This window comes from Amblyomma americanum, chromosome 10, assembly GCF_052857255.1.
Source record: "Amblyomma americanum isolate KBUSLIRL-KWMA chromosome 10, ASM5285725v1, whole genome shotgun sequence".
NCBI lineage: Eukaryota > Metazoa > Arthropoda > Arachnida > Ixodida > Ixodidae > Amblyomma > Amblyomma americanum.
This window is the reverse complement of record NC_135506.1, coordinates 43260154-43278121: the sequence shown is the minus strand read 5'-3', so window position 1 is coordinate 43278121 and position 17968 is coordinate 43260154. Positions and strand designations below refer to the sequence as shown.

Below are 17968 nucleotides of genomic sequence, written 5' to 3'. Positions count from 1 at the left end.
AGAGGCGACAGCGAGCCGTGACAGCGAGAGGACGTCGGGTAATTACCTCCCTTGTTCCTTCTTTGTTGTTGCCATCTTGCCCCGTCAGTCGCACGACCAAGCCAGACGGCAAGGGTCGGAGATCAAGCACCCAGCAGCCGCTGATTTTGGGAGAACCCAATAAACGTTTGGCCCCGGGCAAAGCGTCTTGTTCTGTGTTGTGCTCTTATTTCGCATTTCTGCTCCGCCGCCATGTGAACGGCCGTGCGTGGTGTGCGATACCGGGAGCTAGGAGTTTGCGGCCGAGACCTCAAAGGAGGCTCAGGGGCCTAGTAAAGAGCCCCCACAACCTACAACGTTTCACCCGGCCACGTTCAGCTGTTCAGCGCCTCGCTTTGCCTGCCACATACAACACCACGGCCGTCACTCAGCTCTGGGCAAAGCTCGGGGTATCTGTGGCAGAACACCGGAGCAACATGTTTCGCGCCAGTCGGCGGCGACCGAACCAGCCTCCGCCTCGGCTGCCGTGGTAACTGCGCCGTCAAACGCACACACAGAGGACTCTAGTAATGTAGGGTTCAAAATTGCAAGATCAATCGATCAATCAATCAGTCAATCAATCAATCAATCAATCAATCAATCTTTATTCAGCATCCTTCCGCATACAATAAAATAAATGCTAGGACAACAAAAAGGAAGCTGCTGCGGGCAGTTTAACGGGTTCTTGCCCCTTATTTTGGCAGTGCAGCGTTTTATACAAAAGCTGAATACAGAGGGTTACATATTTTAACATGTACAATGCACTTAAAAAAGAAGAACAAGAGAAAATACATGCACACATTACCGTACCACATATAGACTGATGTGTTTAATATCGCACAAAGCAGACCCCGTCCTTTCTCGCTGTCCTGCGCTGTTCGATCACATACGTCTAGGGTATTTAATAAAGGACGTCTTTAAATCACTCAGTTTCTAATTCAAAAATTGAACATCTGTTTTTGAGGAAAAGAAATGGCGCGGTGTCTGTCTCTGATCTCGGTGTACACTTCCACCGCGCCGAATAAAGAAAGGATAAAGGAGGGAGTGAAAGAAACAGAATGGTTACGACTGTAACGCGAGATTCGGCGATAGCTGGTGTAGTGGTCAAGTGATGCATCCATGCACTTGCAGACGGCTGTTCCAAACAGAGCCACCCATAGGCTTATGCGACCCACGTTGACCGGCGCCGCCGACGAGAGCGGACGATGACGCGAAACCGAGGGACAGGCGCCTAACAGCTCTCGCTGTAAAATGAAGAGGTACCGTTATGGACGGCTCCGGAATAATTCCGACCCCCTGGGGATTTTTAACGTGCACTGACAGTGCACAGCCCACGGCAGCCTTTTGCGTTTCTCCTGCATCGAAACTATTTCCAGCGTTTATTTTTCACCGTGGTCTAATCAGTCATGAGGCTGCCAAGGTGGCTTAGTAGTTATGGCGCTCGGCTGCTGACCCGAAAGGCGCGAGTTATATCCCAGCAGCGGCGGCTGAATTTCGATGAAGGCCAAATTCTAGGAGCCAGTGTACTGTGCGATGTAGGTGCGCGTTAAAGAACCCAAGGTGGTCGAAATTTCCAGAGCCCTTCCCTAAGTTGTCCCTAAGTTGTCCCCCTTGGTCTGAATCGCTTTAGGACGTTAAACCCCCATAAACCACAAACCAAACTAATCCCTTATTGGGTAGAAACGTCATCGAACACCACTCCAAAAGAGAACTTCTTGTTGGGCTAGTTGGTAATTGATCACTGTACTTTAAAGGCGCCAAAACCACACACACACACACACACACACACACACACACACACACACACACACACACACACACACACACACACACACACACACACACACACACACACACACACACACACACACACACACACACACACACACACACACACACACACACACACACACACACACACACACACACACACACACACACACACACACACACTTGCACGAGCTCTCTGTCCCGTTCTCTTCACTCGTGCGTGTGTGTGTGGTTTTGGTACCTTTAAAGTACAACGACCACTCCAAAATGGAGCGACCCGTTAATTAGTTTCCCAACGGGTTGCCCACCCACGGGTAGTTCTTGGGACAGAGGGAACAAATGCGCATGTAGCGCTCGCTCCCGAATTGTGTGTGCTTATAGGGGCAGGTAGTCGGCTTGGGGCAGGTGTTCACAGCGGGACGGCGTCCTGGGCACACGAGCTGATCGTACACGTCCAGCGGTTCGGGGTTCTGCATGAAGCGCAACACCTCGGAGGCCGTCACCAGGTAAACGTCGTCCTTTTGCAACAGCCAGTCGACGAATTGCAGGTAGCCCTGCTCTCGGCCGGGGTGCTGCAGGTAGGCCTCACGCAGTAATACTGGGAACGGAGCCCGGTTGGACGCGTAGAACTCCTCGAAGTTCGACCTGCGTGTGTTAACGGGTGAAGTATGACAACTATAACATGGATGCACAAATCTGGAAAAACATGCGCGTTGCTCCAGGACACTGAACGAAGACGGAAACGTTAGATGGTTGGTGAAGGACACCAGCAGCATCTGTCGTTATAGGCACCTGCGGTATCCCGATGCTAAGCGCACGGGCAGCAGTACTGCGCGACTAAATAGGGTAGGCAGTACCTGGGTTTTTACGTCCCGAAAGAACACGTGCCGTGTTTACTCGCATAATTGCCGATTTGTCATGGAAGATTCCGCTCAGTACACGGGCCTCGCGAAAGGCAACCGCCGCGGCCGAGATCGATCCCGCGTCTTTCGGGTCAGCAGCCGAGTGCCATAGCCACTGAGCCGTCGCGGCGGCTTTGCGTGTGCGTGCGTGCGTGTGTGTGTGTGTGTGTGTGTGTGTGTGTGTGTGTGTGTGTGTGTGTGTGTGTGTGTGTGTGTGTGTGTGTGTGTGTGTGTGTGTGTGCGTGCGTGCGCGTGTGCGCGCGTGTGCGTGTGCGCGTGCGCGTGTGCGCGTGTGCGCGTGTGCGCGTGCGCGTGTGTGCGTGTGCGCGTGTGCGTGTGCGCATGTGCGTGCGCGTGTGTGTGTGTGCGCGCGCGTGTGCGTGTGTGCGTGTGCGCGTGTGTGCGTGTGCGCGTGTGCGCGCGTGCGTGCGTGCGTGCGTGCGTGCGTGTGCGTGCGTGTGCGTGTGCGTGCGTGTGCGTGTGTGTGCGTGTGTGTGTGTGTGTCCAACAGTCACCGAAAGCAAGGTGCATAAGAGATTTTTTGTTTTTTTCTGCTGCTTTGTAAGTAGCTTTCTTTAAATCAGAGATTAATCGAAGTATTATTACTCTCCCACTAATCCGCACAATAAATTTTTAACAAATCCCCTATGCACCTTGGTTTCGATGACTGTTGGCTTTCTTCCCGTATTTGTCAAAACGAGCCCCTCGTTTCCCTTACCTTGTCTGCTAACAGCTTAGCGAGGGTCTCGGTTCTGGCAGTCTTGATGCCATAAATAGCATAAGAGGGCTCTCGCACACTGTCCGCCCTCGCAGTTTGATGACGTTCCACGTCACACTCGCGGTAATACAGGACGTGCTATGTTCGCCGCTATGAACGAGTGTGGCGCTGGTGAACACTCTCAAGGTTCGCCTACACGTAATAAGCATAAATACCCACGAGAGCAGCAGATTGGACAGGCGTCGCCGTAGCTCAGTTGGTAAGAGCAAAGGACGCGATATTCGGAGGTCGTGGGTTCGGATCCCACCGGCGGCATGGTTGTTTTTTCTGCTGCTTTGTAAGTAGTTTTCTTTAAATCAAACATTTATCGAAGTACTATTCTCCCAATAATTCGCACAATAAATTTAAAAAAAATCCCCTATGCACCTTGGTTTCGATGACTGTTGGCTTTCTTCCCGTATTTGTCAAAATGAGCCCCTCGTTTCCCTTACCTTGTCTGCTAACAGCTTAGCGAGAGTCTCGGTTCTGGCAGTCTTGATGCCATAAATAGCATAAGAGGGCTCTCGCACACTGTCCGCCCTCGCAGTTTGATGACGTTCCACGTCACACTCGCGGTAATACAGGACGTGCTATGTTCGCCGCTATGAACGAGTGTGGCGCTGGTGAACACTCTCAAGGTTCGCCTACACGTAATAAGCATAAATACCCACGAGAGCAGCAGATTGGACAGGCGTCGCCGTAGCTCAGTTGGTAAGAGCAAAGGACGCGATATTCGGAGGTCGTGGGTTCGGATCCCACCGGCGGCATGGTTGTTTTTTCTGCTGCTTTGTAAGTAGTTTTCTTTAAATAAAACATTTATCGAAGTACTATTCTGCCACTAATTCGCACAATAAATTAAAAAAAAATCCCCTATGCACCTTGGTTTCGATGACTGTTGGCTTTCTTCCCGTATTTGTCAAAACGAGCCCCTCGTTTCCCTTACCTTGTCTGCTAACAGCTTAGCGAGGGTCTCGGTTCTGGCAGTCTTGATGCCATAAATAGCATAAGAGGGCTCTCGCACACTGTCCGCCCTCGCAGTTTGATGACGTTCCACGTCACACTCGCGGTAATACAGGACGTGCTATGTTCGCCGCTATGAACGAGTGTGGCGCTGGTGAACACTCTCAAGGTTCGCCTACACGTAATAAGCATAAATACCCACGAGAGCAGCAGATTGGACAGGCGTCGCCGTAGCTCAGTTGGTAAGAGCAAAGGACGCGATATTCGGAGGTCGTGGGTTCGGATCCCACCGGCGGCATGGTTGTTTTTTCTGCTGCTTTGTAAGTAGTTTTCTTTAAATAAAACATTTATCGAAGTACTATTCTCCCACTAATTCGCACAATAAATTAAAAAAAATCCCCTATGCACCTTGGTTTCGATGACTGTTGGCTTTCTTCCCGTATTTGTCAAAACGAGCCCCTCATTTCCCTTATCTTGTCTGCTAATAATATATATATATATATATATATATATATATATATATATATATATATATATATATATATATATATATATATATATATTTCCCGACGATTTGCGGCATAGTTAAAAGAGCATGTTTTCACACCGGCTATGTGAATAGGTATTGAAGGAGTCTTGTCATTTCTGTCCTCAGTGGCTTGTAACACGGGAGAGAAGAGAGAGAAGATCGGCTCTCATGAGTGTCATGTCCGAGTGAAGCGGGATAAGAGCATTTGTAAACTGAAAAAACGGAATGCTATTAGCGTGGCAGGACAGTGCTGACACACACCATGGTATAACTCCCATGAACCATAACCGACCTGAGGAACTCGAAGGTGTCTTTCGCCGAGGTCGGTTGCGGCATGCATGCGTCCACCGTTGCGCATGATAGGTTGCTCCGGAACAGCACGTTCACGGGCAGCAGCCAGAATCCCGGGTAGGTGTCCCGTGGACAGGGGTCCACGTTGCAGCCACGCTGCAAGCCGAAGTCCATGGTGTACGGAAAGGTCGGCTGCTGGTCGCTACTCCGGTGGTGTACCAGCGAGCAGTCGTACCTGCCGGGAAACATCCGCACAAAGGACATCCATCTTTTGTTTACTTGAATTAAACACTGTAGAGGATATGGTTGCTGCTCAGTGATGTTCCATGACGTAACTTAAGATATCCTTACTAAGATCGAGAGATCCGTTTCTTTGGTCACTTTTTCCCTGCGGCAGACTGCAAAATCTGCATCTGTGCCAGCGTTATTTTATAGAATTTCGACATTAGTCCTTTGTGTTCCATACGGCGTCGATGAAAGCCAGAATGCAGGAGTACATCGAGAAAATTTGAAATATTTTCAATACAATGACTTTTCGCTCCCAAAAGATTTTTTTTATTGAAAGCCGACAAAAATTCTCTGTAGGTGCTTTTTCGGACCGCGAATCTTTGGGAAAATGCGAAGATAAATGCGTCGCTCGTGTAGTTTCAATGCCCGCGGCTGTACACGCAGCCAGGGCTTCACGTCGAGAAGAAAGTTTGCTTGGTGATCAAGGAGTCCTTTGGCTTGGAATAGTTGGTTGATAGCTGAGGTTGATTCTGAAGACGGCGCGAAAGGGACAAGGAAGGCACCACAAGAAAACAACGGGACAGGCGCACCACTCAATCCGCCATCATTCGGTTAATGCGTCACATAATCCCGGACCGGTTGGCCCAGCTTGACCGCCACGCCGCGTGAGCCGAGGCGCATGTCACCGGCTGGGACGCTGCCGGGCTGCCACTCATGTACGCCTAAGTTCTGCTTCTCTGTCTGGTTCACGACGAAAATGAGTAGAAAGACCAAGACAAATACTTTATCGGATCCCTAATTACACTACGTGTTGAGAATACGATAACGTTAAAGTCTGATGTCCGCTCGGCTTGCTTCTGCCCCTCCGTCATAGTTGCTCGCCACATGATACTACATTTTCAGCCCCATACCTCCCTGTAGGCACACGCGGCGTTGATTCAACGTCATTCCAACCCGACACACGCAGCTATCCGGACACGTCTGCACGCCTTCGAGCCCGCTACCGCGCTCGGTCATGTGACGTGCCTTGCGCACCTGCCAACTGCCTGTGCATCTGTAAACTCGGATGTGTCAAGTGGTGTGATAGCCTCACACAACCCCGGCTACCAATCAGCGTTCGGCCATGTCACCTGCCAACCAACAACTCGGTCATATCACGCGGCACCATGACGTGACACATCCCGTCGACCAATCAGTGCTCCGCCATGTCACGTGACCCGGTAGTGTCACCATTGTCTCGACCAATCGGCGAATCTTTTTTTTTTGCTAACCACGTCATGTTGTTGCCACGATGCTGCTTGTAATGTTATCGCAGTAAAAGAGAACATTCCCTGCCTAGGACATGAATGATGTGGCTTGCTTAGGACAGAAGTTTCTTTGTCTATGTATTGAATAGGCCGCAGGCGATGCCAAAGTAAGGTGTAATACATAGAGAGGGAGAGGCAGGAGATCCTAGCGTTAAATGGGGTCAGTGATAATGGACGCCAACCGGAGCCACCTTTCTCCTGCAATAGGCTCAACTGCTGTGCTGGTGATAACGGTACATTTTAGCACCCCAAGGTTAAACGATGAGCGATGCGGGAGCTTGGACAGTTGGAGACATATGCCTTAATTTCTACCGCTGCTCATGTTTAGTTGCCTGCACAGAAATCATTCACGATAATATTTGGCATAAAAAATAGCCCTCGTTGCAACGCGGCTGAGAATCTAACTTGCGACCTCGTATTAGGCAGCAGTACGCCATAGTATGCTATAGAAGGCAAGCGCAGCAGGTAGCCGCAGAAAGTTAGGTGGGCAGATAAGACTGAGAAGTTTGCGGGCATAGGGTGGGCGCAGCTGGCAAAGGACAGGGTTAATTGGAGAAACATATCGGAGAGGCATTTGCCCTGCTGTGGGCGTAGTCAGGGTGCTGATGATGATTATGTTGATGATGATGACTATGATGATCCTATTGTCTCAGAGCCACCAAGCAAGTGAAGCATTCAAAGCTGCAGACTGAAAAATCAAATTTCGTATGGGCGACTTGAAAAGTTGGTTTCATCACGTATCGCTCATGGATTTTACTCAAAGGCGCCGACGACGCAACAGTACCGCTTACCTAAGAACGAACCTCGGAGTAAGCTATAGCGGAGCGCCGACTCGGTTGCATAATAAAAGGGGATCAGTTTTGCTACAGCACCGAAAGCTTGAAGGTGCATCTGGTAGGCGCAGCTGGATTTGGTATTAGCTAGAGTCATTGGGAAAATTCTCAGTGTACTGGGATTCTCCTTTCGCGGTCTCCAGAACTGGAAGCTCTATGGCTGCCCCTGCCTGATGTTCCCAGCCGGGCAATTCCATCCGTGGTTCCTTGTCTGTACGACTTCGCAACATCGTTATAATAAGTAAAAACAAAGTTCAACGAAACTGGAACAGCTCACATCGTAGCTATCGTGAACGGAAACTGAAAAAACGGGAAGCAAAAATTTTTCTTTTTTAAACCAGCACCTTGAAGATGTAGGCGGGCCGAGGCTTTGGAAGCTCGGCGCTCCAAGGAAATTCTCTGCAAACGTTAACGTTTACTGGTTTGGAAATTTTGCATGGCAGCCTTATATCTTTCAAGCCCAGCAGCGCCAGGAAAGGGAACGAGATATTTCGAAAACTTATCCACTGAGTCCAGTTTCAGCGCCGGTTGAACACTACAGCCACGCCAAGGTCAATTAACATAGAGCGCGGAGGCGGGGCTCGGTAGCGGTGTAGAACCAAGTGTAAGCTATATGAACTGGGAAGCGGAACTGAAGCGCCAAGCTTGTCGATCAGGACGAAACAAATGAGATAAAATTAGTTGGTTATATGTTCGAGGTCTTTCACCATTCAGGATGCCACAATTATTACTGGTTTTTATTAGTTGTGTACATTTGGTGGTAATGTGCAATGCTTTCTTAATTGAAAATCATTTATGTTGGTGTTCCCTCACAGCAGCGGGCAGCGGCTCATATGCCATTCACGTTGGTCATTCCGCAGCTTGCTTTCCGCTGGCTAACTTTAATTGCTACGAGCCTTTTGCACTCGCTTGCTTGGGTCGTCAGTAGAGCATGGCTCATACAGGCTTGGTCAAAAGTCTGATATGGATTACTTTTGGGCCAGCCGTGTAATGGGTCACATGTAGCGCTCCTGTAGAACTAAATCTCTGTTGACTGGGTAGAAGACCTATGCTCACCTTTTAAGAGATTTTGGTTTTCGGAGGAGCCTCAAGTGTTTCACTATAGGCCACAAACGCGGACCATATGGCCTGAGAACTTTACAGTAGAACACGTTCTTGGGCAAGTTGGTTCATAGCTTGAGTAGATGGAGCGCACAAAATTACAGCACACAGGAAAAGAAAGACACAAGACAGTAGCGCCTGTCTCGTGTCTTTCTTTTCCTGTGTGCTGTTTTTGTGCGCTTCATCTACTCAAGCTGAGAACTTTACACCAACTCTGTACTTGAAAAAATTTTATATTTAGGCTAAAGTGCCTCGCCCGCTTTTTATTACATCCGAAAGAAACTAACGCGCAGCACCAATAATATGTAAAAAATTACAAAGAAATAAATTTTTGAGTCGTAGTGAAAGACTAAAGAATCATCCCAACCGGAAGTGCTGCTGCAGCATCCGGAAGCCCTGGTTTCCATCGGCGTTCTCGAAGGGTCCCCGAACGCCCACGACGTCAGAGGCGGGAATGTTGGCGAAGGTTTCCAGCATGAGCTTCTGGTCCAGCACTTCTCGTTCTCGCTGGGTGCTGTTGAATGTCTGCCAGTCGTTCCAGTTGGTTTGGTGGCTGGGCGGGGGCAAGACGAGAAAATGAGGTGTCAGTGATAAGGGGCATGTTGCAGTCGGCGCGAAAGCGCAATCATCGCTTCGTGCACCGTGGTGTTAGTACGGGGCAGGATTAAGCGATGACTCTTCGACCCTGTTGTGTTTGTACCACTGTCTTTATGGCCCAGGGCCACTGGATATCAGACGCATTGCAAAGGAAGTAAAGAAGGGAGTTTTCGTTTACGACAAATTACACGTAAGGCGACGTCGTTGATTACAAGAGTCTATCCCGAAACTATCACTCTAATATGAATGGAAGGGCGCCCCGCATCCTATGATCATGCCTCGTCCGTTAACAGATTATTCGCTCTCAAATTCGGTGGGCGGCACAAGACTGCCGCGCGGCAACAGTGCTAGGCATCGCTTTTTTAGAGGTTGCCTCTAAAAGTCCGAATTTAGTTTTTCAGCTGCGCCGCAGTCGTGGTACCTGTTAAGCCGAGTGAAAGGCGAACGCCTGCTTCTGTACCTGCTCGAGCACCAGTTCCAACAGATCAGCGAAATGCTCACCGCCCATTGGGCACTGGGCGAGTTGCCGCGTATACTGGGGCACTCATAGCTGTAGCCACGATGAGAGGGCAATTGGAGGCTATGCTAGCGAGGCGATAGAGTAAATAGTCCTGAGCGTTGAGCGAAGGCGGCGGGCGTACTCTCGTGTATACGTTGGCTTCACTTCTTTGCTACCCGCGGTGGCAGCAATTAAAAGGAAGCTGAACAGCTTTTTTCGACTTGGACGGCATTCAGAGCTTCGATTATAAGAAACCTGAAGGTAAAGCATGCAAACTCCTTTTTTTTTTTTGCACTAGCATTTAGAATTGTGAACGTAATAATCATGGACTGATGATGTGAAAACGTTCACGTTTCTCCTCGCAGCCTCGGAGAAGTGCAGGAAAATATCAGTGATGACGTCATCGCTGGTTGGATTTCGGACTTCCGCTGCCTGCAGGCACATCCTACCGTGGGTCGTAGGGCGCCGCAGAACAACGTTGCACGGGCTTTACCTTTCGTGTCGCTGGTTCTCTTCCTTCCTCAAAATAGACAGCCGTAGAAGAGTATACGTCATCATGCGTGCCCTGCTTCCCTACTCGACGCTCTTCGCTACTATATTTCGAATGCTAGCACAAAAGGACTGCGTGCCTTATCACATTCGATCCCTTTGAGCTCGTCAAATTCCAAAACCTCTTTAGTTGCGTTTTGACGTAGCGACTCCCGGTAGTCAGCTCCTGCTTTTGTTCCTCTCCGGACGAAATATACAGCACACAATATGGTTTGGTTTATGGGGGCTTAATGTCTCAAAGCGACTCATATTATGGGGGACGCCATAGTGAAGGACTCCAGAAATTTCGACCACCTGGAGTTCTTTAACGTGCACCGACATCGCACAGTACACGGGCCTCTATATCTAATTTCGCCTCCATCGAATTTCGAACCCGCGTCTTTCGGGTCAGCAGCCGAGCGCCATAACCACTGAGCCACCGCGGCGTCACAGCGCACAATCTATCAACAATGATGGTTTCTGATCACGTCATTCAATCGATACCATGTAGAGCGCTACCAGGAAATTAAAGCTTGCGGACAGCAATGCTTTCATGATCTGGGTGTCTGAAAGCAGAAAACTATTCTAATTAATTAGATTTAAATGCTTGCTGAAGGATTAAATCGTTCATATTGTATCCATTTCTGTGCAAACATTCCTGGTATACCACAATGCCGCCGCAGTGCGTCAGTACAATTTCTTCTTCAAGCTTTACAGCCATTACCTGCGGGTGCTACTGCCATGTTGATGCGCAACAGTGGCTAACTGCATTGGCGCACCGAACAGATGACGTCACATGCGCAACCTGCACAGAGTGCTGCGCAGTGTGTATCCACTCTAACCAGCCCACCTGATGGAGTGCAGGGCGATCTCGTTGCCCCACGAGTGGAGTTCGTTGACGGCCGCGTAGTCCAGGTATTCGTGGGACACGAAGAAGGTGGCCGCGATGCCGCAGCCGTTGGCCCTGTTCTTCCTGCGGGCACCTTCAAGCAACTCCCGGTAGAATTTCATGTTGACCACGTTGACCACGCCGTCAAACATCAGCATAACGAACTGAGGCGCCGTGTCCTTAAGCAGGCCAGCCGGCGGGAGGTCGCCCGCGCATGCGCAGTGGGGAGGCCTGCACACGTTGTCGTCGCAGCCTGCATCCAGGTCCAATGCTGCAAGGCAGAAAATGCGGAAATATGTGGACTTGAACGGCTGCACTTTGCATAACCAGACTAGCTCACTGCTTCTTGCGAAGGACCCGCTACGCAAGCTCAATGGCTTTGGCGTTCTGTTGCCGATACCAAGGTAGCTGGTTCGATCACGGCGTTGGGGGCTGTGCTCCGATGAAGTGAAAGGCAGTAGGCACCCCGTATGCTGTGCGATGTCAGAGCACGTTGAAGAACCCAAGACAGGCTAAATCAATTTGGAATACTCCACTACGCTGTTGTATAGGTGTAACGTTAAGAGACCGGAAGCGGGCAGAGCAGGTGAGGGAACAAACGCAGGTTAATGACATCGTAGTCGAAATGAGGAAGAAATGAGCTTGACCCGGGCATGTAATGCGAAGGCAAGATAACCGCTGGTCCTTAAATCTGACGGAGTGGATTCCAAGAGAAGGCAAGCGTAGCAGGCGGGGGCAGAAAGTTAGGTGGGCGGATGAGATTAAGAAGTTTGCGGGCACACGGTGGGCGCAGCTTGCAAAGGACAGGGTTACTATTGGAGAGACACAAGAGAGGCTTCTGACCTTGAGTGGGCGTAGCCATGCTGATGATGATGAGGACTCTACTATGGCTCCCTCAAAGCACAAGTGTCGCCTCGATACCTTGAACTTCACAATCCTAGTGAAGGTCCTGCTAGGAATGTTTAGTGGCGACTGCAATTTTGTGCTTATGAAGTGATTGTTTTTAAAGTGAAAATAACTCATAGCATCACTACCTAACGTGAGAATTCGCGGCAGATGTCAAAGTATTATTTCGCGTTATATAGAGGTAAACAAGTTGAAAGCGTCGTGCATATATATAGTTATATAAGGCTGTTTTAGTTTTCATGCACACATACTCCTTCATTCATTAGCACTGCTGTGCAGTCAACCAGTCCAAGCCCACCCTTCTCCTTAGGCGGCGAGCCAGCAGCGCTGGCATACAGAAAGTGCTGTACTCCTCCGCTCTCGCCATACTCTCTTTCTTCGCTCTTGTCATGCCCTCCTCCTCCTTCCTTCCACGACAGCCACCCTCCGGAAGGGTCTGGTGGCAATCACCCTCTGGTTACGCATTCCTCATTTTATCAGGCCCTCCTGCTCCCACGGCAACCACCCTCCCGGGCTGTCTGATGGCAGCCACCGACCGGTGGTGGTGGAAAACATTTATGGGCAGATACACTTACAGAGGGTTATGCATGAGCTAACTCATAGGGGACCAGCTCTTACAAGTACTATAGGTGGAGGTACCTAGTGGCGTCGGCCGCCGCCCGGGCTCGCCCGACCAAGGCCCGTTGGGCCTGCAGGTCAGAGCAGCCGAGCAGTGTCGCCTCCCACTCCTCCCGGGTTGGGCTGGGGTGAAGGTCTCTCGAAGGCGGAGGAGCGGCTTCTGCTCCGCCTGTATACTAATACTTCGCTGCGCCCGGCAGTTAGCCCTCAAACAGTTCGACCCTTCTTTCTCGGGCAGCTGTTGGCACTGTTCGGAGAAGTCTTCGGACATCTACCACATGGTGTGGGCCTGCCCCTCCAATCCTGCTATCTTCCCTCAGCCCAACCTACCGGTTACGTCTACTACTACGACTACACCGACGCAAAACACAGGAACCTTACCAAACGTAGCCTTAAGACTTATGACCATGGCTGTACTACATATTGGCCTTGGAGTTAGAGACCAGGAACGCCCAAAAGCCTGGATATCTTTTTTTTTTCTTTTGCCCACAATGCGCCTAATCAAAAGCATCGCTTCAAGAAATTTGCCTCTACTGCGTTAGCAGTAAAATTACTCTTCGACGAAAACCTGATCGCTGCCTGCCTGTGCCTGCCTGTGCCTGCCTGTGCCTGCATGTGCCTGCCTGCCCGCCCGCCCGCTCGTTTATTTGCCTGCCTGCCCACCTGCCTGCCTCACTGACCTCACCATGCTTTCGCAAGATGTCTGCAGCCGACTATAAGACAGCGACGTCTACAGCAAAAAAAAAATTAAACTTCTTCCGAAGATCCAAAGAATTGAACCAAGGCTGTTCACAGATTGCGACGAGAGCACGCAACCCTTGGTCTACAAAACCGCGTTACTTCTTGGTGAACAAAGGTTACCCTAGTGTGCGCGTTTCCTTAGGACTGTATGCTAAAACGTTAGTGTGTCCTAACGAAAGGAAGGAATCTTTAATGAACCTCGTAACAGAGCTCACGGTGAGGCAACATTTTTGCATTCAAACTGCGTACTTAACTGCCCTCCGTAATTTTCTATAAGTTGGTTCAACGTGGTGAAGCTTCCCACGGACTATGCTAGAAGACGTGGAGAGCTCCAGATTATTTTTCGACCGCAAAAAATTTTGATGCGAAAGCATTAAACCTATGTCCGATTAGCAGAAAAGCAGTCCGCTGCGCATATAGCGCGAAGTTCGGATGACGCCGTACGCCGGTGTACGATGTCACAACCTATGTAAGGAAACATATAAAGTCATGGATGATGAAACGTAACATACTGTTACCTATGAAAGTCAATACTAGTAGTCATAGTCATGACTTAAATCATTCTGCAATGTATCATGGCTCAGCACTACCAGTAACGCAGTTCAAGGTGTCTAATGCCTGTACAAAAATATGCATAGTGATGGCGTGAAGTCGGACTCATGACTCCTGATTGATAATTATTCTGCAACGTAGCAAGGCTCAGCACTTTGCAAGAAGAGTAGTCATTACGCCTGACTCAGCACTTTACTCCTGCGCCGTAGCATGACTCAGCATTTTACAAAGTATGATGTGCAGTTTGTATAAAGCATGCATAGTAGTCTCGCAGCCATTCTACAATGTATAGCATGATTCAGTATTTTATCGTTTTCGCATTCTGACACGTAAAGAGTTTTAAGTGTATCTCCCAATTTGTTTTCATGTGCGCTGACATCGCAAACAAAACGGGGGTTTTCACTTTCTGTCCACATCGTAATGCGCGCACAGCGGCCGGGATTCCACCGTGCGAAGTTCGGCTGCATCCTGTCGCGCGCAGTTTCCGAGTAAATGCGTGGAGAGTTGTAATATCCGTTTGCCCGCTCAACAAAACCAGTAATCATGAAGAACACATTCTATGCCCTGCATACTCCTTATAAGTATCACATAACAATAGTACCCGGTGTCGTAAACGTTGTTCCGCTTATGGTCGAAGAGCTCATAGTCCTGCTAGACGTCACTGCAGCGTCCCCGGGTGAAGAGGGAGCTCCCGTTTCTGTTGGGAGAGCAGGAGTCGCCGAGGTAGCCACGGATGCTGTACTTCCGGCGGTTGCGGCATGGGTTGAGACTGCTGCTCCTGGAAGGAATCGAAGCCCGGTAATCTTTACCTTATCTTTAAACAAACTCTGATCGCAAGTAGGGTTGTAATTATAAACATTACCGGCAGTCGCATTTGGTTTTCCGCTTGTGGTCAGTGAGCTTCTTGTGCTAGAAGCTACTGCAGCATTCCAGGGCGATGAGGGAGTGGCCGTGTCTGTTGGGAGATCAGGACGCACTGAGGTAGCGACGGATGCTGTACTTCCGGCGGTTGTGGCAGGGGTTGAGACTGCTGCTCCTGGAAGGAATCGAAGCACGGTGATCTTTACCTTATCTTTATATAAGCTCTGATCGCAAGTAGGTTTGTAATCATCACCATTACCGGCAGTCGCATTTGGTTTTCCGCTTGTGGCCAGTGAGCTTCTTGTGCTAGAAGCTACTGCAGCATTCCAGGGCGATGAGGGAGTGGCCGTGTCTGTTGGGAGATCAGGAGGCACTGAGGTAGCGACGGATGCTGTACTTCCGGCGGTTGTGGCAGGGGTTGAGACTGCTGCTCCTGGAAGGAATCGAAGCACGGTGATCTTTAACTTATCTTTATATAAGCTCTGATCGCAAGTAGGTTTGTAATCATCACCATTACCGGCAGTCGCATTTGGTTTTCCGCTTGCGGTCAGTGAGCTTCTTGTGCTGGAAGCTACTGCAGCGTTCCAGGGCGATGAGGGAGTGACCATTTCTGTTGGGAGATCAGGAGGAACTGAGGTAGCGACGGATGCTGTACTTCCGGCGGTTGTGGCAGGGGTTGAGACTGCTGCTCCTGGAAGGAATCGAAGCACGGTGATCTTTACCTTATCTTTATATAAGCTCTGATCGCAAGTAGGTTTGTAATCATCACCATTACCGGCAGTCGCATTTGGTTTTCCGCTTGTGGCCAGTGAGCTTCTTGTGCTAGAAGCTACTGCAGCGTTCCAGGGCGATGAGGGAGCGGCCGTGTCTGTTGGGAGATCAGGACGCACTGAGGTAGCGACGGATGCTGTACTTCCGGCGGTTGTGGCAGGGGTTGAGACTGCTGCTCCTGGAAGGAATCGAAGCACGGTGATCTTTACCTTATCTTTATATAAGCTCTGATCGCAAGTAGGTTTGTAATCATCACCATTACCGGCAGTCGCATTTGGTTTTCCGCTCGTGGCCAGTGAGCTTCTTGTGCTAGAAGCTACTGCAGCATTCCAGGGCGATGAGGGAGTGGCCGTGTCTGTTGGGAGATCAGGAGGCACTGAGGTAGCCACGGATGCTGTACTTTCGGCGGTTGTGGCATGGGTTGAGACTGCTGCTCCTGGAAGGAATCGAAGCACGGTAATCTTTACCGTATCTTTAAATAAGCTATGATCGCAAGTAGGGTTGTAATCACAAACATTACCGGCAGTCGCATTTGGTTTTCCGCTTGTGGTCAGTGAGCTTCTTGTGCTAGAAGCTACTGCAGCGTTCCAGGGCGATGAGGGAGCGGCCGTGTCTGTTGGGAGATCAGGACGCACTGAGGTAGCCACGGATGCTGTACTTCCGGCGGTTGTGGCATGGGTTGAGACTGCTGCTCCTGGAAGGAATCGAAGCACGGTAATCTTTACCTTATCTTTAAATAAGCTATGATCGCAAGTAGGGTTGTAATCATAAACATTACCGGCAGTCGCATTTGGTTTTCCGCTTGTGGTCAGTGAGCTTCTTGTGCTAGAAGCTACTGCAGCGTTCCAGGGCGATGAGGGAGTAGCCGTGTCTGTTGGGAGATCAGGACGCACTGAGGTAGCGACGGATGCTGTACTTCCGGCGGTTGTGGCAGGGGTTGAGACTGCTGCTCCTGGAAGGAATCGAAGCACGGTGATCTTTACCTTATCTTTATATAAGCTCTGATCGCAAGTAGGTTTGTAATCATCACCATTACCGGCAGTCGCATTTGGTTTTCCGCTTGTGGTCAGTGAGCTTCTTGTGCTAGAAGCTACTGCAGTGTCCCAGGGCGATGAGGGAGCAGCCGTTTCTGTTGGGATATCAGGAGGCACTAAGGTAGCCACGGATGCTGTACTTCCGGCGGTTGTCGCAGGCGTTGAGACTGCTGCTCCTGGAAGGAATCGAAGATCGGTAAATTCTACCTTATCTTTATATAAGCTCTGATCGCAAATAGTGTTGTAATCATAAACATTACCGGCAGTCGTATTTGGTTTTCCGCTTGTGGTCAGTGAGCTTCTTGTGCTAGAAGCTACTGCAGCGTTCCAGGGCGATGAGGGAGCGGCCGTTTCTGCTGGGAGATCAGGAGGCACCGTGGTAGTCACGGATGCTGTACTTCCGGCGGTGGTGGCAGGGGTTGAGACTGCTGCTCCAGGAAGGAATCGAAACACTGTAATCTTTACGTTATCTTTATATAAGCTCTAATCGCAAGTAGTGTTGCAATCATAAACATTACCGGCAGTCGCATTTTGTTTTCTGCTTGTGGTCAGTGAGCTTCTTGTGCTAGAAGCTACTGCAGCATTCCAGGGCGATGAGGGAGCTCCCGTTTCGGTTGGGACAGCAGGTGGCGCCGAGGTACCCACGGATGCTGTACTTCCGGCGGTTGTGGCTGGGGTTGAGACTGCTGCTCCAGGGAGGAATCGAAACACTGTAATCTTTACCTTATCTTTATATAAGTTCTGATCGCCAGTAGGGTTGTAAACATAAACATTACCGGCAGCCGCATTTGGTTTTCCGCTTGTGGCCAGTGAGCTTCTTGTGCTAGAAGCTACTGCAGCGTTCCAGGGCGATGAGGGAGCGGCCGTTTCTTTTGGGAGATCAGGAGGCACTGTGGTAGCCACGGATGCTCTACTTCCGGCGGTTGTGGCAGGAGTTGAGACTGCTGCTCCTGGAAGGAATCGAAGCGCGGTAATCTTTACCTTATCTTTAAATAAGCTCTGATCGCCAGTAGGGTTTTAATCATCAACATTACCGGCAGTCGCATTTGGTTTTCCGCTTGTGGCCAGTGAGCTTGTTGTGCTAGAAGCTACTGCAGCGTTCCAGGTCGAAGAGGAAGCGGCCGTTTCTGTTGGGAGAGCAGGAGGCGCCGAGGTAGCCAGGGATGCTGCACTTCCGGCGGTTGTGACATGGGTTGGGACTGCTGCTCCTGGAAGGAATCGAAGCGCGGTAATCTTTACCTTATCTTTATATAAGCTCTGATCGCCAGTAGGGTTT

At 50.1% G+C, this 17968-nt stretch overlaps 1 protein-coding gene across 1 annotated transcript in view; it reads right to left on the bottom strand.

Moving 5' to 3' along the window:
- Positions 1–609: 609 nt before the first annotated feature.
- The window catches only part of LOC144108224 (uncharacterized), a 34205-nt gene continuing 16846 nt past the window's right edge, over positions 610–17968 (bottom strand). Inside the window, exons 4-16 of the mRNA XM_077641503.1 lie at positions 17727–17900; positions 16437–16610; positions 16179–16352; positions 15921–16094; positions 15663–15836; positions 15405–15578; positions 15147–15320; positions 14889–15062; positions 14628–14804; positions 11171–11480; positions 9064–9249; positions 5229–5462; positions 610–2433 (exon numbers count right to left, since the gene is read on the bottom strand). Of these exons, the coding sequence (XP_077497629.1) occupies positions 2073–2433; positions 5229–5462; positions 9064–9249; positions 11171–11480; positions 14628–14804; positions 14889–15062; positions 15147–15320; positions 15405–15578; positions 15663–15836; positions 15921–16094; positions 16179–16352; positions 16437–16610; positions 17727–17900 (2660 nt within the window). The 3' untranslated portion in view covers positions 610–2072. The remainder of the gene's footprint in view (positions 2434–5228; positions 5463–9063; positions 9250–11170; positions 11481–14627; positions 14805–14888; positions 15063–15146; positions 15321–15404; positions 15579–15662; positions 15837–15920; positions 16095–16178; positions 16353–16436; positions 16611–17726; positions 17901–17968) is intronic.